The following is a 22468-nucleotide window of genomic DNA, read 5'->3' on the forward strand; positions in this document are numbered from 1 at the left end:
CTCCCAACTTCTGCCATCGTTATATCTATTTATGTCTTCTACATAAGGTTACATCTATCCAGAGAGGGCTTGTAGTGGCAATCAGTGCTTCTCAGTTCTATTTGTACTTTAGATAGCAAACCAGATTAACCACATTCCAAACATGCAACTTGCTTTCTGCTCCTCTAAAGGTGAGTGATAGTCATTAAATCTATGTCAATAAAAATTTTTAATAATCTGTAGAGGAAGATAGAAAGTAATTCAATTAAATTCAACTTTTATTAGATGTCTACTATGTACAAAGCACCTTGATTACTGCTGAGTGAATTAGCCATAGAATGCTTATGGTCTATGTCTAATTGAATCACAAGTCACTAACAGCTTGCTAACAGGGATGCTGCTGGTAAAATGCTCCCCAGCCCGTGGAGAGAATAGAGTAAAGATGATTGAATTAAAAATATGAGTAGATTGAAGGAAGTTAGGTGGCTCAGTGGACTGAGAGTCAGGCCTAGAGCTGGGAGGTACTGGGTTCAGATCTGGCCTCAGATACTTCCTAGCTGTGTGGGCAAGTCATTTAATCCTCTTTGCCTTACTCTTCCACCGTGGACAATATTGATTCTAAGACAGAAAATAAGCATTTAAAAAAATACTAGTAGCTTTATATTGGCTCAAACCAATGGCCCATGCATCTAGTGGCACCAAAGGTTGAGCTGAGGAGGGATATGTAATTTCCCTCCACTACCTTGACCTCAGGATATAAAGAAACTGAATTTTTCCTTGTAAATTAAGGGTCTATCTTTTGTGTATTTGTTTTTGAGTTATAGTTTGCTGACTCTTATGATTTAGATCTAGAAAGTACCTTTTTAAATTGTTCAGTCATTTCAGTTGTCTGACCCTTCGTGACCTAAGTTGGGGTACTCTTGGCAAAAATACTGGAAAGATTTGTCTTTTCTTTCTTCAGCTCATTTTTCAGATGAAGAAACTGAGAAAAGGGGAGTTAAATGACTTTTCCAGGGTTACACAGTTAGTAAGTATCTGAGGCCAGATTTGAACTCAGCTTTTCCTGACTCCAGACCTGGCTCTCTATTCCCTGTGCAACATGGTTAATTCTACTCTTCCAATTCACAGATGACTTAACTAAATGGCTTGTTCAAGATCACACAGGGAGTGACAGAATCTAGGTTTTCTGCCTTCAGATATATTATTCTTTCCATTGTCTCACTCCACTTTTATCTAACCTATACGTGCATTATTTTCTTGAATATTCATAAAATTCCTGTCTACCATTTCTTAGAGTTAGAGAAGTCTATATATGGTTTATTTTCAACTATTATCAAGCAATATTTGATTTTATTTGCATTAAAAGGATTTTTTAAAAAAGAAATTCAAAGTTTTTCCCTTACAGGATTTTAAGTACTAATTGGTGTTTCCCTTGTACACACCCTTCATGATTATATGTGTGTTTATTATACCCTCTCTCAATATTTATCTTTATGATGGAAGAGTCCTGTTCAAGTTTGAGTTCCTCAGAAATAGACAACCTATGAGAAGCTAGATAGCACAATGGATAGGGTGACAGGCCTGGAGTTGGGAGGAAATGGGTTCAAATCTGGCTCATGCACTTTCTAGCTATGTGACCTCAGACAAAAGTCATTTAACCCCAAATGCCTAGCCCTTATTACACTTCTGTGTGATTGATTTTAAGATAGAAAGTAAAGGGTCAAAAAAAAGAAATAGAAAATTTCCCCTGGTCAGTACTGGAATCTATCACTTCTCTACCATTTATACTTCCTTCTTTCTCTTTTTTTATTCTTTCCTCTTTCTCTCTTTTTTTTCCTTTTATGATTTCAGAACACACTTCACCTGCTGTGCTAGATATACTTTCATGGAAATGTCCCCTTGAGCATTTTAACTGACCTCCTCTAACATTTTTCTCCCCCAAAAGCTGTCTTTTGGGGATTGTCCTTAGGCATTCCCAAAATGCCCTTTGGAAAATAGCTAAAAATAGAAAAATTGTATCAATGGAGATTTTTTCTTCAACAATCTATAAAATGAGGGGGATTTAGTGTATAATTTTAAAAGTCCCTTCCAGTTCTGATATGCTTAAACTGTGATTAAAACAACATATTTGCCCTGCTCCTAGATTTGAGAAGACAATTCATTTTTGCTGCACCTATTTTTTGGAACAAAGCATTTTCACTTCACTTATATTTAGAGTTCTAAGAATCATTATAACTAGGATGGCAAAACCTAGCCTTAGGGTAATGAAATAGAGTCTCAGAACAGGGCCTATAGCAAAAATGTGACCAAAACTGTTTCTGAAAGATCTTTTCAACACTGAATTCTCCTTTAAGAGAATGTATATGCAGACACCAGACACCACTGGGAAGAGACACATGGACACAGACACCTTCTCCAAGTCACTTCCCTGATAGTACCTGGAAAAGATGATGTGAAGACATGACTTCTGACAATACATTTCTCCCATAGAAATTCAGACAATGTAATAGATTTCTCACACCCCAGAGGCTCTCCTTGGTCTTACTTTTATACTGTGTGCAGTTTAAATCTCCAAACCCATGAAAATGATCCAATATGTTTCTACTTAAATATTTCTAATACTTCCCCACACACTATGTAGCAACAGCAGGCACTGTGGTGCTATCCACTGTCTCAGTGCTGAAACAGTGACTTTTAGCTGACCATGGTAGTGACAACCTTTTCTGATTGTGTTCTGAGTAAGTTAATTCACTTTTTCTGTAGCAGCTGTTCCTTTATTTACTTCGATTTTTCCTTTTGGCTACTTGGCTCTGGAAGTTTAAGTTTATATTTATTTTTAACCTCAGTAATGAAGTCAATGAATTATTTTTCACCCCATTACCTCAGTCCCCAAAGAAAAGTTTGGCTCCATACTCTTTCTGGTATTGTTGGGGAAAAGGAATAATAATTATTCATGTTACTACTCACTCAAAACCATATACCTGTGGTTCAGTATAGAATTCCTGCATATTAAATTACCATTACATGAAGCAAGGAGAGAAAAGTGCATTTTCTAATTCATTTTTGGCAAGAAAAGAAATGTTTAATTCTAACTACTAGAGTGCATGTTGCATAAATCCGATTTTTTGTGGATCTGATTTTTTATGTTAATCTATAAAAAAATCTTCTTTACTTTTTGAGTTATGGAGATTTTATGATCCCTGCTGGATTTCCTTACCACTTGCTGTACATTTTGTGCTACTGAAAGGAATTCCCTTGATTCCTTCTGCCGATATTCTGGGAGAAACTCAATGTTGGCGATACGGAATAGCCCAACAAAGTAAAAGGCATCCTTGCTTTCAGACTGGCCTGTGAAACAAAAAGAAGACAATTATGTAGCTGCATCACATGAAAAAAGTTGTCTGATTTATGCCAGCACTGTGCTCATGAATTCATCATCTTTAATGGCAAATAAATATTTTAGTGGTTCACAAACTGTGTTGTGCTCTAGGTAGTTAATTGTATCTTTTCCACAGTAGTAAATGACTGAACCCCTGGGAATATGCAGTTCTCTTTTATTAAATCAATTTAGAATAAGGTAAAAATATAAATTTTTCACTTTGTGGAATCCCTGCAGTTGATGTTGTTTGGAAATAAACAACAAATGTGGTGCACTCAGAAGGAATGTTAGATGGGTAGAGAATGAGAGGTTTATAGTGTTAGATATCTTGTGATGGGATCAGAGTTAAAGGAGAAGAGGACATAGACCTCTGGCCTCTAGTCAGAGTACTATGCCCAGCCTTCAGCTTCACAGACTTGGTTCTATGTTGGCCTCAAATGTACTGCACGAGGGATAAAAAATATGTAATTTAGAAGACCTAAATCTGAGTTCCAGATCTACCATTAAGTAGCTATGGCCCAAAATTGGAAAATGAGGGGATGTCCTTCAATCGGGGAATGGCTGAACAAATTGTGATATCTGTTGGTGATGGAATACTATTGTGCTCAATGGAATAATGAACTGGAGGAATTCCATGTGAACTGGAATCACCTCCAGGAATTGATGCAGAATGAAAAGAGCAGAACCAGGAGAACATTATACACAGAGACTGAAACACTGTGGTACAATAGAATGTAATGGACTTCTCTACTAGCAGTAATGCAATGATCCAGGACAATTCTGAGGGACTTATGAGAAAGAATGCTATCCACATTCAGAAGAACTGTGGAAGTAGAAACACAGAGGAAAAACAATTGCTTGAACACACGGTTCGATGGGGATATGACTGGGGATATAGACTCTAAGTGATCACCCTAGTGCAATTATCAAAAATATGGAAATAGATCTTGATCAATGATACATGTAAAACCCAGTGGAATTGCGTGTTGGCTATGGGGGGGGGAATTGAGGGGAGGGAAAGAACATGAATCATATAACCATAGAAAAATATTCTAAATTAACTAATTAAATAAAAATTATCAATTTAAAAAAGTAGCTATGACCTTGGACAAGACATTTTACCTTTCTGAGTCTCCATTTCCTTATATGTAATATAAAGGGCTTAGACTTGATACTAAAGTATTTCTTGATCTAATGATCTATAGTCTTAAACTGACCACCTTTTAGACAGAAATATGGCAAAGTAACAGGAAGCAAGATTCTTCCTTTTCACATACCCCATTAGTTCAGTTTTCAAAATACCACAATATTCCATGTAGGTAGCTGTCTACTCTGCCTACCTACAAGTATGACTTTGCCCTAATTTCCCTAAAAATATAGTCAGTATAACTTGGAACCACAGTAACAGAACAAACTTCAATTTTATGTAAAGACTGGTTCCCTTGTACTCCCTAATATGGCAAGGTAAAGAGGTCTCTGGGTTTCAAGAAATCTTCTGAAGTATATTTGAGAAAGAGTTTGCTTGGTGGCAACATGCCTCAATGAGTATCACAATGGAAAAACCGTCAAAGATCCAGACACCAGGTTGCCTTGACTAGCTTCTTACTGCTAAGCCATATGACCTCTAAGATCATCTCAAAACCAGAAATTTATGCCACATCTTTTTTTTTTTCTTTTGGTCACCCAGATTAATTCCAATAGACTTTAATAATTTTTATTTTTTAGAAAAGTTATCATGGTTACATGATTCATGTTCTTACTTTCCCCTTCAACCCCAGACCTCCTTCCCCCTCCTCCATAGCCGATGCCCATTTCCCCTGGTTTTAACATGTGTCATCCATCAAGACTTTTTTCCAAATTGTTGATAGTTGCTTTGGTGTGGTAGTTTTGAGTCTACATCCCCAATCATGTCTGCCTCAACCCATGTGTTCAAGAAATTGCTTTTCTTCTGTGTTTCCTCTCCTGTAGTTATTCCTCTGAATGTGGGTAGGGTTCTTTTCCATAAGTCCTTCAGAATTGTTATGGATCATTGCATTGCTGCTAGTACAGAAGTCCATTACATTCTATTTTACCACAGTGTATTGGTCTCTGTGTACAATGTTCTTTTGGCTCTGCTCCTTTCACTCTGCGTCAAATCCTGGAGGTCTTTCCAGTTCATATGAAATTCCTCCAGTTTATTATTCCTTTTAGTGAAATAATATTCCATCACTAGCATATACCACAGTTTGTTCAACCATTCCCCAATTGAAGGGCATACCCTCATTTTCCAGTTTTTTGCCACCACAAAAATTGCAGCTATGAATATTTTCATACAAGTCTGTTTATCTATGATCTCTTGGGGGTACAGATCCAACAATGGAATGGCTGGATCAAAGGGCAGGCAATCTTTTATAGCCCTTTGAGCGTAGTTCCAAATTGCCATCCAGAATGGTTGGATCATTCACAACTCCACCAGCAATGCATTAATGTCCCAATTTTGCCACATCCCCTCCAACATTCATTACCCTCCCCTACTATCATTTTAGACAATCTGCCAGGTGTGAGGTGATACCTCAGAGTTGTTTTGATTTGCATTTCTCTAATTATTAGAGATTTAGAGCACTTTCTCATGTGCTTATTGATAGTTTTGATTTCTTTATCTGAAAATTGCCTATTCATGTCCCTTGCCCATTTATTGATTGGGGCATGGCTTGAATTTTTATATAGTTGATTTAACTCCTTGTATATTTGAGTAATTAGACCCCTGTCAGAGTTTTTTGTTATAAAGATTTTTTCCCAATTTGTTGTTTCCCTTCTGATTTTGGTTGCATTGCTTTTGTTTGTACAAAAGCTATTTAATTTAGTATAATCAATTATCCCATTCACATTCAGAGTTATAATTATCAGTTATGTATTCCCCAACACTTTGGTATCCTCTCTTAGTTCTATCCCTTCTTCTTAGGCTATTTCCTTTTAAACCAGTGATTTGTTTTAAACTAGTAACTGTTGTCCCCTCACTTGGTTTACTACCCTTTCTACCCCCTCCCTTGTTATTTCCCTCTTTATTTTTAAGGTCTAATGAATTCCCTCTCCCTTCTCATCCCCTCCCTTTTTGACCTCCCCACTCCTCGGCTCCCCTTGGTTTATCCCTTCTGACTTTCTCAGTAGGGTTAGATAGAGTTCTATATCTCAATGGATATAGCTATTCTTCCCTCTCAGGGTTAATTACACTGAGAGTAAGGTTCAAATATTACCTCTTAATGCTCTCTTCCTCTCTGTCTTATAATAGTATTCATCCCCTCCCCTTCCCATGCCCTCTTTGTGTGTAATAGAATATCCTATTTTTCTTATTCATTCAAGTTTCTCTTGGTGTCCTCTACTATTCACCCCCTCTTTCCCACCCACCCCCTTATCATCTTAGACCATTTAGTACTCCAACCTCTCCCTGTGAATAATTCTTCTATTTACTATAATAGTGGATACTATAATAGTGAATAGAGTTCACTACAGAGAATTACACATAACATTTCTCCACATAGGAATACAAATATTTAGATCTTATTGAAGCCCTTAAAGAGGCAAATTTAAAAATAAGAGTGTTCTTTCTTTCCCCTCTATTTCTTATTTACCTTTTCATGTTTCTCTTGGTTTTTGTGGTTGGATATCAAACTTTCCATTTAGTACTGGTCTTTTCTGTGCAAATATTTGGAAATTTTCTATCTTGTTGAATGCTGATACTTTCCCCTGGAAGTATATAGTCAGTTTTGATGGGTAGGTGATCCTCGGTTGTAGACCCAGTTCTCTTGCCTTTCTGAATATCATATTCCAGGCCTTGAGGTCTTGTAGTGTGGAGGCTGCCAGATCCTGTGTGATCCTGATTGGTGCTCCTTGATGTCTGAATTGTCTCTTTCTGGCTTCTTGTAAATTTTTTTTTCTTTTACTTGGAAGCTCTTGAATTTGGCTATTATATTCCTGGGGATTGTCTTTTCAAGGTCTAGTATAGAGGGTGATCTATGGATCCTTTCAATGTCTATATTGCTCTCTTGTAGAACTTCAGAGCAATTTTGCTGAATAATTTCCTTTAGTATGGAGTCCAAATTTCTATTAATTTCTGCTTTTTTAGGAAGACCAATGATTCTCAAATTATCTCTTCTAGACCTGTTTTCTTGATCTGTCAGTTTCTCAGTGAGATATTTCATGTTTCCTTCTATTTTATCAGTCTTTTGACTTTGCTTTATTTGTTCTTGTTGTCTTGAGAGATCATTGGCTTCTACTTGCCCAATTCTTGTTTTTAGAGACTGGTTTTCTGCTGTATTCTTTTGATTTTCCTTTTCAATTTTGTCTATCCTGTTTTCCATCTGTTTAATTTTGGTCTCCAATTTGCTTATTAATTCTTTTGATTTGGGGGGGATCTTTTTCTAATTGCCCAATTCTAGCCTTTAGAGACTGGTTTTCGGCTATAATCTTTTGGTTTTCCTTTTGAATCTGTTCTGTTTGGTTCTTCAAGGCTTCCAGCTGGTCACTTCTGGTCTACAATTTGCTTATCAATTCATTTGATTTCTGAGCCTCACTTTCTAATTGTGAAATTCTGCCTTTTAAACTGTTATTTTCTTGCCAGATCCCTCCCATCTTTCTCATAATCTCAGATTTGAACTCTTCAAGAGCTTGTGATCAGTTTTCATTTTTTTGGGAAGGTATGGATATGATTACTTGTTTGTTCTCCTCTGCTGTTTGCTCCGTTGTCTGGATTTTTTCTGTGTAAAAGTTGTCAAGTGTTAAAGATTTCTTCTTGATCTTTCTCTTCTGGGGTTCTTGTCTCTGGACTGCCATTGCTAGCCCAGCACCCTCTCAGTTTTATCCTCATGCCTAGGTTAGTCTGTGCTCTTTGGGCTCCTGAGGTCTCAGGTCTAGTTGTTCTCAGGGTCAAGCCTCCTGGTGGTACCCTTGCTTGTTCCTCTGTCTGAAGCTCCTTTAACAGTCTCAGGGCGCTGCTTCCACAGTCGTGTACCCCTCTGCACTGGGTCCCCACCCAAGGTCCAAACTTGTGCTCAGGATCCGTGTCTGCAGCTGCGACTGCACCTGCACTCAGGGTCTGTGTTCAAAGTCCACGAGTTCTTTAGCTTCTTGGGGTCTTAAGTCTTGCTGCTCTCAGTGGCAGGCCCTGGTGACCCCAGGTAGCTGCCAAGGACTTACTGGGTGCCCCAAATTTGCTCTAACTCTTGTGTGCTGGCTTTGGCCCTATAGGTGGTGTGTATGGGGGGGAAGTGGTTGCTCGGCTCGCGTTTTAGTAGAGCTATTTCACCCCCTTATAGCATGGAAATGCCCAGATCCCACATACCTTCAATGCTGCACCCTGTTGTGGGGTCCCTTTGTTTGTCTGGATTTGTTTTTATGTCCCCTTGAGGAGTCCTATATGTTTTGGTTAGGAGAGGTTAAGCAGCTGCTTTTTACTCTGCCGCCATCTTAACCCGGAACTTTATGCCACATCTTAATTCTTGCCCAGAGGATAATTAAATTGAGATCTGAGCTAGCATCTGGCAAAAAGCTGTCCTTGCTGAAAAGGGACCATAAATAAATCAAATACCTCAATCTTAACAATCTTTAAACCAAATACCAACTCTCTTTTCAACTGACCACCCAGCCTTGCTCTATACCACCATAACACTGGTCATCCAAATTAAACAGTTCAATTAAATCCATGGTCTTATTCATAAAGACAAGGGAATAAAACTCAAATCAACATCCTATCAGGGACTTAAGGCACAGCCCTTTTTCTCCTCTCCCATCTCTACCGCAACAGGAAAGGATATGCTATCAACTCATGTTGCCTCCATTTTCTCACATCTACCTCACTTTTAAACCCATTAAAATGTGGTTTCTGACCCCCACTACTTAACTGAAACAGTTCTTTCCAAAGTTACCAATATTTTCTTAATTGCTAAATCTAATTGCCTAGTAGGCAGCCAGATGTTAAAGTAAATCAAGCGCTGGACTTGGAGTTAAGAAGTCGTGAGTACAAATCCTGTTTCAGATGCTTACTAGCAAAATGACCCTGGAAAAATTACCTTACAGTTCTATGAAAATATTAGTTATTATGGCCTTACATGAGTCTTCATCATTCTTGACTATTTGAGGCATTTGATATAGGTGACAACTCCTTCCTTTTGAATTTTGTTTCCTTCCTAGGTTTTTACAACATTGTTCTTTCCTGGTTCTCCTACCTGTATGATCACCTCTTCTTGTTCTCCTTTGCTGAATTATTTTCCATATCTTAATTGATATGCATGACTGTATCTCAGGGCTTCATTTCTGAGTCTTCATCTCTTCTTGTTCAGACGTTTCAGTCATGTCTGACTCTTTGTGGCTCCATTTAGGGTTTTCTTAGGAAAGATATTGAAATAGTTTGACATTTCCTTCTCTAGCTTATTTTACAGATTAGAAACTGAGGCAAATAGGATGAAGTGAATTGCCCAAGGTCACATAGGTAGTATCTGAGGCCAGATATGAATTTAGGTCTTCCAGGCACATCACTCTAATCACTGCTCTACCTAACTGCACCAATTCAATTAGGTATATTCTTGATCAGAATACTAGATTGACTGGTTTGCTATTTCCTCCTCCAGCTCATTTTATAGATAAAGTGACTGACTCAAACAGGGTTAAATGACTTGCCCAGGGTTACACTGCTAGTAAGTGTCTGAGGCCAGATTTGACTAGTAAGATGTCTTCCTGATTACATAGGCAATGCTCTATCCACTGTGTCATGTAGCTGCCCTATCTCTTATTTTTCTCTAATTTTCTCCTTGGTGCTATCATCAGTGACTAAGGATCTCATTACCATATCTCTACAGAATAGTCCCAGATCCACATAACCAAACCTCATCCCTCTGAGGAGTTTTTCCAAGGCCAGTGCTTTATCCATCATACCACACTACCTCTCTAATCCTTTAATACTTTGTTTCTATAAAATGTTCAAATTATCTGTTTGTTCTCATAGCCTTTATATTCCCAAGTTAAAATTTGACATTTCATTCCTGCACCCCATAAAATAGACAAAGCAGAAAAAAAGACACAGAACCCTACATTGGAAACAAGACTTCATTTGCATGTGAGAGGAAAACTGGCAAGTCCTTTTGCTTCAGATATCCTAGAAACTGGATTTACACATTGTGCTTCACTGGAGCTTCCTCATCAATTGCTATAAAACTTGTTAACTTCATAAGTCAGATTAGAATGCTTCCTTGTTTTTTTGTTTGTTTCTTTGTTTTTTGTATCGGGAAGTATTTGAAAGGACTAGTAACTGTTCCTAACTTCATTATCAATGAGTCTGCCATTTGTGACTCCAAACACCCTTCAGTAAACTATACTTCACAAAGCAGGTTTGATGTAGAATCTATTTTAACCCTTCTGATACAGTGGATAGTTTTGCCTTTACCCCTTTGCTGCTAAATGGTAGAAAAAGAAGACAGGAAATTTTTATTTCCTCCCCTGCCTCCCAATAAGTCCCTATAAATCACAAATTGTCATACCTTCCCTTCCCCAAAAGAAATGACTTTGTATTCATTTTTATAGAGACCCAAAACAGATGTATTTTTTTAAAAGCCCTTATCTTTTGTCTTCAAATCAATAGTAAGTGTCAGTTCCAAGACAGAAGAGATGTAAGGGCTAGGCAAATAGGAGTAAATGATTTGCCCACCATAGAGTTATCTTCAGGTCTGGTGCTCTGTCTACTGAGCCACTTAGCTGCCCCCCAAATTATGTAGTTTTAAGTTGTCCGAAATGTCTGAGTGAAGCTTTAAGTTATAAAAGCTTAAAACTATTTTAATATTTTGGGGCCACTCTGTATATTTTGTCTTTACTTAAATGTGTCTAGGTTGTTTCCCTACCTCCACCTTGGTACAATCTAAGCTCCTTCAGAGCAGGGACAGTTTGGGTTTTATGCTTATTTTACTAGTGCTCAGGGCAACGTTGGGCACATACTATCATAGATAAATGACATACTAGCTGCTCAATGAATGCAAGCTTTCAAAAATAGCATCGTACAGAAGACTATGCTGTCATAATCACACAACTTAACCTGTCCAGTCTTATTATATTTTATTCTACATAGATTCCAGAATTTAGCTTCATTAGCCTACTTGATATGCCTTCAACATGACATGCTATCTTCATTTCCTGGCTATCCTGCATTCCTGTAGTATTTTCCCTCCTCTCATCTACATTTTGGCTTTTTTCTTTTCCTTCATGACTCAGTTCATATTCCAGCTTCTTCAGGAACCCTCCAGGTTCTGGGCTCACCCAGCTACTAATGCCTTCCCTATGGAGACTGTCTTGTATCTACTCTTTATACATTTTATATGTTCACAGTCATTTGCATTTTGTCTCTCCTTTTGGAATGTGAGCTCCTTGAGGACTGGGATGTCTTCTACCTTTCTTTGTGTCCCCAGGGCTAAGCATAGTATTTAGCACAAAGACCTTTCCTCTCTAAAAAACCCTTTTATTGATAACATTTATTGTGTTTAACATCACCGTAATTTCTCCTGGTATCTTTTCTTTCATCACTCCCAGAGAGCCATTCTATGTAACAAGATTTTTTTAAATTTAAATTTCTTTCTAGATTACATGTTCTCTTTCTCCCATCCCTCCAACTTCCCCAAGAAGGCAAGTAATATGATATAGATTATACATATATTATCATATAATACATATTTCCCTGTTTCATTATGTTGTAAAACAAGTCACATATTGCTTTCACTAGAGAAAAATTCATGAAGGAAATGAAGTGAAGAATTATGTTTCGATTTGCATTCAGACTTTGTGTGCTCCATCTATATATAATAATCATGGACCTACAACTTCTGTAAAAAGGTGAGGTGGGATATCTTCACCTTTCTCTTTTTTAAACCATGCTTATTCTTTTCATTTTGTAATACTAATTTTTGAACTTTTTTGTGTGGTTGTTCTTTCATTTTACATTGTCGTACTCAATTTGTATCTTATTTTCTTGGCTATGTTTACTTCATTCTGTATCATTTCACATAGGTCTTTCCATACTTCTCTATATTCCTCATAGTTATAATTTCTTACAGTACAGTAATATTCAATTACATCACTGTATCACAATTTATTTTAATGCCTCAATTAATGGGCATTACTTTGTTTCTAAGTCTTTGTCATCCCCAAAAGTGTTGCTCCAAACCTTTTCTTTCTTTCTTCCTTCCTTTCTTTCTTTCTTCCTTCCTTTCTTTCTTTCTTTCTTTCTTTCTTTCTTTCTTTCTTTCTTTCTTTCTTTCTTTCTTTCTTTCTTTCTNCTTCTTCCTCTTCTTCTTCTTCTTCTTCTTCTTCTTCTTCTTCTTCTTCTTCTTCTTCTTCTTCTTCTTCTTCTTCTTCTTCTTCTTTCTTCTTCTTCTCATTATTAGTAAGTTAAATCATTCTTTCAAATGGTTATTAATTTTTCTTTTGGGACTGATTGTGCAATTCATTACTTCCCTTTGCCCTCCATGAGAATTTTTCCCCACTTGCCATAAAAATCTTCTTTTGGTTTTATCTCTTCCCTCTCCTCTGGGTATCAGTTGTCCTTAGGAGCTCTGATTCATTTTCTCCTGAGACATAATGAGAGGTGTCTCTAAGCACCAAATCCCTATGGATTTCCTACATAAATATCCTGTAACCTGGGCTGGCCTGTGCACGCCCAGTTTAACTAATGAAGGTGCCCCTAAAGGGCCTTTAGAGTATGTCCATTTTGCTCAGAATGAAAGCCTCTTCCTCACCTACTCTATGAGTCAGGGTAGACTCTTTTGATTGGCTGCCTCTGTTTAAGGAGATCTGATTTTGAAAAATGGGCTGAGGTTCTTTGTTTTTGTTCTATGTTTGCTCTCCTCATTTCAGGTTTCAGACCAGCAATGAAGCTCTGAGAAGGTGGATTTATGGACTTAGAAGTAGAGTTGTGTTCTATTGGAACTAAATTAAGCTATGAATCTAAGCCCTCTTCTCTCCCCAGAGACTGAGCTGGTGTAGGGGAGAAGGAGGACTAGATAAATAATTTATCTCATTTTCCACAGAACACAAAAGATAAAAAAGTCAAAGTTGGAGGGGTTGTGTTAAGTTTAAAACTTCCTTAGAGCTCTTAGGCACTCGGGCTTCTTAGGGTTTCCATTCAGCCTGACTTACTGGCTCTAAGATCATTCTGGCTTCAATTTTCAGGCTCAAGAAGATCACCACTGGTACCTTAAACTGACGACAAACAACACAGAATAGAAACAAACACCCCCAGACCCATTTCTCCAAGCTGAGGTAAAAGAGGGACAGCAGGGGGAGCACTCATTCAGTTGGTTCAGTTTATGGGCATAATAGGTAAGAGTTGTCTTAAAGAGCACAGGATGAGAGGGTGGCTGAAAAGAGCATCGTTATGAAGGGTGATTGGCTCAGGCTCACCAGTTTTAAAGATATAGGCAGCCAATCAAAGGTGCTTACTCCTCACCCATATAGTGTTAGGTGATGCAGTGGATAAAATTAGACCTGGAATCAGGAAAACTTGAGTTTAAATAGGTCTTAGGCACTAGTTGTGTGACTCTGGACAAATCAATAAACCCTGTCTGCTTCAGTTTCCTTATCTGTAATAAGCCAGAGAAGGAAATGGCAAACCATTCCTGTTTCTTTGCCAAGAAAACCCCAGCTAGGATCAGGAAAAGTCAGGGTACAACTGAAATACAAAATAAAACAAAAGAACAAAACAAAGTAAAAAGTACAAAACAACTCCCAACAGAACAAACCAAAAAAAAAAAAAAAACAAAAACCCAACATTGATTCAATTGCATGTTTAGCATTATGAGGTTTAGTCCATGATGTTTCAGTCTTCTTTTTCCACTAGCACCTCTATTTGACTTCTACTTTTACCTTTATCTGCTTGTGATTTTTAAAAAACCTTTACTTTGCATTTTAGAATAGATACTAAGTATCATTCTGAAGGCAGAAGAGTTAAGTAATTGGGGCCAAGTGGCTTGCCCAGGGTCACAAAGCTAAGAAGTGTCTGAAGTCAGATTTGAAGCCTGATCTCCCATTTCCAAGCTTGGCTTTTTATCCACTGAAATGCCTACCTGTCTCAGCCCTTGTATACTTTTGAAAAGAAAACTCTTAATGGTCTCTCTGTTATTATTGTTATGACTAGGTAACATTCTCTTTTTAGTTTTATTGGGGGTGGGGTAACATTTTATTATCTGTTCCTTAATTGTTCTACTCATTTATCTTTCTTTTATTTCTATTATCTTTTATTCTTTTTTTTTCAAATATTTTTCCATGGTTACTTGATTCATGTTCTTTCCCTCTCCCCTAAATCTTTTCCCTCCTTCCCATAGCCAACAAGCAATTCCACTGGGTTTTACATGTATCATTGATCAAGACCTATTTCCATATTATTGATAGTTGCACTAGCGTGATCGTTTAGCGTCTATATCCTCAATAATATCTTATTTCTATTATCTGCAAAGCAAACAATTTATTTACTTCTGGTTCCTTGGTTGGAATATTTCAAATGTCTATATTTGGTTGAATTTACAATTCTAATTGATAGGCTCAAGTTTGCAAGGCATGTCATCTTGGGTTGTATCTTGAGATCCTTTGCTCTTTGGAACACAGTAATCCATTCTCACCTGTAGTTTTAGATGAGTACAAAATAGTCTTGCATTACTTTATTTTCCTTCATATTTTAAGGTATTTCTCCTGGTTGACTGCAGAATATTTTATCATTGAAGTTGTTAAATTTAACCACCATATATCTTGGAATTTGTAGCACAGGATTTTTTTCCCTTCTGTAGGTCATCTGTGTATTCTTCTGATTGACACTTAATTTTCATTGTTCAGAAATTTTAGGCAGTTTTCTTACTTCTTTCTCAGTGCTCAGTGTTTTTCCCCCTTCCATTTTTTTTGGGGGGGTAGAGGAACATAGCCTTTTAGTTTTAGTTTCTATGCGTCTTGTCTTCAAGATCAATATAATTTACTCATAGGGAGCTAATGTATTTTTTAACCCTTTACCTTCCATCTTAGAAGCAACATTCTGTATTGGTTCTAAGGCAGGAGAGGAGTAAGGGCTAGACAAAAGAGGTTAAGTGAGTTGCCAAGAGTCACAGAGCTGGGGGGCAGCTGGGTAGCTCAGTGGATTGCGAGTCAAGCCTAGAGATGGGAGTGTTCAAATCTGGCCTCAGACACTTCCCAGCTGTGTGACCCTGGGCAAGTCACTTGACCCCCATTGCCCACCCTTACCACTCTTCCACCTAGGAGCAAATACACAAAAGTAAAGGGTTAAAAAAAGTCACAGAGATTATGGTAATTTCAAGCTTTTCTGTCATATTCCCTAATGCTCACTTTTTGTTTCTTTCTTCTTTGCTGGTCATTACCCCAGGATCTCAAAGTTACGTCAGCATCCTTCTATACTGGGAGACTTTACATTTCATCATTATATATTGGGCTGTTACCTAAATTACTTCTGGAGCTACAGAACTGGCTCTAACTTAACATCGGTCCCCTTTTCCTCAGGTCTAATGGATAGACACAAATGTGGACATCTTGCCTCAATTTCTTACATTTCTCTGTTCTCAAACTGAGTACTGTTATAGTACAGACCTCTGCCATTGTGTATAGTCCCAGCCAAAGCAACCTTCTATCTTTTAGTTTTGCTCCATAGAGGAAAAAAAAGAGTAGAGTTCTGTTTTAAGCTACAAGTTAGCTTGTACAGCTTTGTAAGAGCGTGGCGGTAAGTGAGGAAAGGAGAACTAAGGAAACAAATGATGGATTAGGGTTAAGTCTTCTCTGCCATTAGTCCATTTGGCTGTTACCTTTTTAGATTTCTTGGTGTCTTAGATAATGAAGATCATTGGAATTACTTTATTTCTTGGGCATAATTCCATTTTCAGAAGTTTGAGAGGTCATGAAGATTAGAAAAAGGTAACCAGTCCTCTACCTTGTTGGTCACATCACATAGTAAATTTTTACAAATGCTTCTTGATTAACTGACAATTAATTATTGGAAAGGTGCAGGCTTCATTAAGCATATCTTTTCTTGACTATTTTAAAAAATTTGATTCAGTAGAGCAAAAATTTACCCTAAAGGCTTTTATTCAACCATGTATCTACCAAGCATTAACGAAATCATAAGAGATTTCTTAAAAAACTCAACAAAAAGAGTTTTGTTCAATGACCCTGTGGTTATTAATTGAGTTATTAGAAATATATGTTGACTGTCATGGAAAATGTTCAGTACATAGTCCAAATAGAAAATGGCTCCTTATAATGGTAAGGTCTTTCAGACTAAATGTACAACCTCTGGGAAAAATGCAGAGATTTCTAAATGAGATGCATATTCACTTAAAAGCATTTGACCTAACTAATCACATTGGAAAAATTAAGTGGTTTAAGAATAACCATTGTTTAGACCAGTGATGGGCAAACTTTTTAAAGAGGGGGCCAAAGGAAAGGAAATGTTCATCTGTCAGTCTATTTCTAAGGCAACTCTTTCAAAGTTTCAATGTATTGCTTCCTACTCACTGTATTAGTCAGATTAGGAATAATGTCAAGGGGCCAGATAGAACATTTCAGGGGGCTGCATCTGGCTCGAGGACCCTAGTTTGTCCATCACTGGTTTAGACTATGATATGCAGTCAGATGAGCTATTCTAAAGCTGGTCCATTGGAATATATTTCTTAGATACTATTCATGTCAATGAACTAGATTCAGGAAGAACCCTTTTGCTTCTCCCTAAAACACCACCAGTTTTTTAACATCAGTATTCTGATGATGACGACAAAGACATATATATGTATATATATGTCATGGTATATTATGATACATATTAGTCATGATATATTATGATATATCTGTATATAGATCTATATGTATGTATGTATCTATTTATATGTAATGATATATCCCAGTCTCTTAAGAATGGATTGAGAACCAGACCTAGAGACAAGAGGTCCTGAGTTCAAATTTAACTTCACACCCTTCTAGCTGTGTGACCTTGGGTACGTTATTTGATCCTCATTGCTTAGGTCTTACTGCTCTTTTGCCTTGGAAGTAATAGTATCATTCTAAGAAGGAAGGTAAGGGTTTTTAAAAAAAGAATTGAAGTTAAGAGTCACACAAATGGCAATGGAAAAACACATGATGGTATGAGTAGGTTGGAGATATTAACAACAAAGAAACATGTACAAATGATAGCATAAAACATGTCAATCAGAAGATATATTATTGGAAGAGTAACAATCTGATCATGTAGTAAGAGGAGGAAATAGCAGATGTGTACAGAGAGAAGTAACTGTGAATCCCCTTAGTACTTCCATAAGAGAGCTACAAAAAGGTCCCATGAACATTGGTGGATTCCCTGACTTTCCACCATGATCATTTTTGAAAGGAAATGTGCAACATCCACATAGGATGAACAAATGCTGATAGATTGCCTTTTGTACATTAGAGATACAACATTGTGCCCATGTGGATAAGCTAGGTCCACTGACATATCAAAGAATAAACAGATGGTATCTGTGTGTCTAGAAGAGTGAAGAGAGCAGAAGAAAGGAAGAGAAAGCAATAAATTGGCCTCTAGACCTCTGGGAGCTTAAACTCTTTGACCTTCAAGAATTTATAGTTACTCCTACACAACAATGAGGCATCAGACTTGAATTTTAAATTCAACTATAAGTGAAAGCAATATCATCTCTATTTTATATCTCATGATCAATATTCAAAGAAGATAGGACTCTAGCCAAATATTCAGCCTCCATTTCTGTGCTCTTTCTATTAAACTCTCTTAAAATTGTATTTATTTATTTATTTATAACCCTTATCTTCTGTCTTGAAATCAGTATTGTATATTGGTTCCAAGGCAGAAGAATGGTAAGGGGTAGGCAATGAGGGTTAAGTGACTTGCCCAAAATCACACAGCTAGTAAAATTTTATTTTTTGAAAGACATTTTTGGGGGTGACACCACAGAACAGGGATTTTTGCCTCTTTTTATGCTACAGACCTCCTTGGAAGTTATGGACCTTTTCTGAGAATCATATTTTTCAATGCATAAAATAAAACTTAGGATTACAAAACAAATCAATTACAGTGAGAAAGAGTTCTCAAATTTTTTTAAAACTCATGACCCCAAGTTAATAACCTTTGCTTATAAAGCCACTGAAATTAAACTCAAATCAATCTTCCTAACAATATCAATAATAAGAATAAAAATTGAAGTCTGCTGTGACTTGTACAAAATCAGTGCTTGCATTAAGTGAGAGAGAAAAGATTGTATCATATTCATTTCCCTTCCTAGTCTAGTATTCCTTATTGAAATTTACATTTTATAAGTTAGGGGTTTTCATTCTGCTTGAAATAAAAAACAAAACTATACTTTGCTATATAAAAAAATAAAAGGTATGGAACTTTGGTCAAAAAGCAAAATTTTAATGATTTATCCACCCATAAGGCAAATATTTCTTTCAAAGGGTTTCTAATTTCATCATTGTGGAAATTCCCCTCTACTGACATATCACAGTCTCTGTCATGATTTAACAAAGTTTCAAAAATTTTAGAAGCCAAAACAAAGTGTCATTTGGAAGCCAAACTTCCAGTAATGAGCCTTTCCAAATTTAACTCAACTATTTGTAGAAGGTAGACAGGTAGAACTATAATCAAAACTTTCCCAGAATAGTGGGACCTGCCAATATCTGCTATTTGCCAGTATAGTCATTGCCTTTGAGAATCCGTCATCATATCCATGATTCATGAGGACTGTTGTGAAAAAAGGAAATGGCCAGAAAGCAAAATTTATGCTAGATTGTTGCCAAAACAGAAAACTTACACATTGAGTTGTAAGAGCTATGATAATGTTTTTCTCTTTAGTTTTTCATGGAATTCCCAAACTTTTTTAAAGAAAATATTATGTAGCTGTGTTACCTTGGTCAAGTTACTTAACCCAATTTGCTTAGCCCTTTCTCTTCTGTCTTAGAATTGTTACTAGGACAGAAGGTAATCATTAAAATAAATAAATAAAGGACATAATATGTGTGAGATACTGTGCTTGGTCCTCTTGGTTTAAAGACATAATAAAATATTGCCCACTAAAAGGGAACATTCTGCTTATGAGCAATATAGTTTATCCTTTAGCTTTTTTTGAGGCAATGTATTATAGTGATTAGTGTGTAGAGTTCTGGACTTGGAATCAGAAATTCTTAGATTCACATATCATCTCTGCCTCTTAATTAGATGTGTGATCCTGTGACCCTAAGTATATAACCCCGAGTCTTAGTTTCCTAGTCTGTAAAATGAAGATAATCATAAATGGCATGCTTCCCTTACTCAAATAAGATAATGTATATAAAATATATTGCAAGTCTTAAAGGGCAATATTAGTTTTATTCATTATTATCAATACTATTTAATTTCATGGTTTAACATCTTATCCTAACTGGAAAGCAATGCACTGTGATGAGAGGAAATAGATTCAAAAGTAATACTCTTATACATTTTTAAATATTTATCAAAAGTATTCATTAAAAATAACATTAAAAGTTAAAGTTTGAAAGTTGAGGCGAAATAGGGTCCAGACTATTCCAGTTCCTCCTCTACCTCAATATTAAGGTCTACTTAGGGGATAAAGGAATCCTAAAAGGAAAAGGTATAGAATTTTACAGTACACACACACACACACACACACACACACACACACACACACACACACACTACATACATTTTTAGGACCCAACAATGATAGCATGTCATTGATCCCAATGCATTCAACTGCCATGAGCACACATTTTAACTCACTTATATGGAGCCATAGTAGAGTCCAGGTGATTATTGCTAGGATGATTAAAAATGCTGTGAAAAGAATAATTTTATTCTGGATGTTCCAAAAGGGAACTTTTTTGGCTTTCTTCTTCTTAGGTTTGACTTTGCCAACGGGTTTTCTGGGTGGCCTCCTGGGTGGTGGTTTCCTGACTGGTAGCTTCTCTGGTGGCGTCACCATTTGGGCAGAGATATTTGATACCTTGAAAAAAAAGAAAAGGAAAACTATATCTCTATATGGAAATACATATCAGGAGCAGCTGGACAAAATACCAATTCGAGGAAATTTTGGCATAAGACTTTAAAAGTTAAGGGCTAAAAGGTGAAAGTATTGGTTGTATATTTATTTTCTTTAGGTTAAGGATTCTAGGATCATATTTAGAGCTGGAAACAGTCTTCAAAGGCAATGTAGTCCAACCTGATTATTTCGTAGCTTAAGAAACTGAGGTCCAGAGAGGTAAAATCTTTTCCCCAAGTATCACGTAGGAAGTAGGTAAGAGAACTTACTTATATAAATGAATATAAACCCAGCCTCTCCAGCTTCTATTCTAGAGCTTTTTACATAGAGTCATATGATATTTGGTCTGTCTATGGATGCAGAGCCATGTCTCAGTAAAGGAAACCATCAGCAACAAAAAACTTCAAATCTCATTTTTTAGTGAAATAGGTCATTTTAATTCTGGTTATAGCAGAATCTTTTGCTACTAGAAAAATTTAATAATTTACAGATAATGCTGCGTTTGGTAGAGAAGACACATGAAGCCTCCTCATAATTCTATAACTGGTACTATGTTCTTTTGAGTTATTCATTAAGCCTTGGTTTCCTAATCATTAAAATGGGGATGTCAAACAAGAAACTATCAAAGACTACTTTGGAAAAAACCACTGAGTAAATAAAAATATGCCGTGCACAGACAAAAAAAATAAGTTATTTATCACTGAGCCATTGCCCTTCCTCTCTGTTATCTTCCCTCAGTCTTCCCTAACTCTCACAATGTGAGAATTATAGAATAACATATAGAAGGACCTTCGAGTGCCTTGAACAAAGAGATTTATTTATATATGCCAATGTAAATGAAGCTCAGTGATGAAATGATTTCCAACTGCAACACTTTTAATGATAAAAGGATTAAATGTATTAGCCTAGAATAAAAGCTAATCCAAAAAAGAATAAGAATTCTAAAAATAATAATTCATTTTGGTTCTGTTAATAAACCCAGTTCTTATTATGTATATTCATAATGGGCTAATTTGTAGCTCAGTACTCTAAATTATTCATTGGTGTCTCATTCTTCCTGCCAAACAACCTTGTCCAGTAGAATGTGGACTATAGTCATCCAGTTGAAATTTAACGAGAGTAGACCTAATCTATTGCTGTGTCTTGAAGGAGGTGAAGATACTGTTTCTAGAGAGAAAAAATAGCCAGTATAGGATAGGGATTAGACTCATCAAAATAAAACTCCCTTCCAAACATCTTTTAAATGACCCAAAGAAGAAACTCTCCCAAAACCTATACCTGTGATGCTTTCAACATGTAGGTTGTCTCACTGTTGGGTTTCATATGGAATCACATCAAAGATAGGCTTTGCCCCCATCAGCTTACCCTGACATTTATTAAATGCAGAGTTTCCCTAAAGATCAGTACACATTTGGTGTCGTTTTCAATGCACAGCTGTGAACAAATTGCCAGTGACAAAGTTTTGGCACAAGCTGACAGCAATTCAGAAGGGTGGTGCAGCCCTCATTGATGAGCAGGCAGCAGTGAAAAACAGACCTTTGACAGCTAAGAGAACAAATTTTCAAATGTTACTTACATTCAAGTCAGAAGGTTTGGCTGAATCATCACTGTTGGGTTTCTCCATTTTAGGGGAACTCTTCTCAAGTTCGCAGGTAGGGTTGCTCCAAAGCCAAATTTGCCCCCTAACTCTCTTACTGTGTCCCCAAGTTCCTGTCCTGGGGAGAATCAGCAACAGCATTCAAGAGATCACTCAGGGCAAGGCATCAATTTACATCCAGTAGTTTCCAGTTCTGTAATTGCATCTGTCTCACTGCTCCACAAGGGGTGTTAAAGGGACCTGGCAAATTGCTTTGTGCCCCAAAAACTGAAGTTGGTTAGGCAAGTTTCCATTTACGATCTCGGTTTTATGTTGATTGCTCCCATTTGGAAGCTGAAGCATGCTGCTATCGATGTGAGGGGAAAACACACACACACACACACACACACGCACACATGCACACACATGCATTATTTGGGTACCACACATAAGAACACAAACATGAAATTGGTAAGTTGGGTCCCTGAACTC

At 36.9% G+C, this 22468-nt stretch overlaps 1 protein-coding gene across 1 annotated transcript in view; it reads right to left on the reverse strand.

Moving 5' to 3' along the window:
- TMPRSS7 (transmembrane serine protease 7) overlaps positions 1-22024 on the reverse strand; it is a 93808-nt gene extending 71784 nt beyond the window's left edge. The window contains exons 1-3 of the mRNA XM_044666785.1: positions 21977-22024; positions 20142-20364; positions 3197-3327 (exon numbers count right to left, since the gene is read on the reverse strand). Of these exons, the coding sequence (XP_044522720.1) occupies positions 3197-3327; positions 20142-20364; positions 21977-22024 (402 nt within the window). The remainder of the gene's footprint in view (positions 1-3196; positions 3328-20141; positions 20365-21976) is intronic.
- Between the last annotated feature and the right edge of the window lie 444 nt (positions 22025-22468).

Source organism: Gracilinanus agilis, chromosome 3 (assembly GCF_016433145.1).
Source record: "Gracilinanus agilis isolate LMUSP501 chromosome 3, AgileGrace, whole genome shotgun sequence".
Lineage (NCBI taxonomy): Eukaryota > Metazoa > Chordata > Mammalia > Didelphimorphia > Didelphidae > Gracilinanus > Gracilinanus agilis.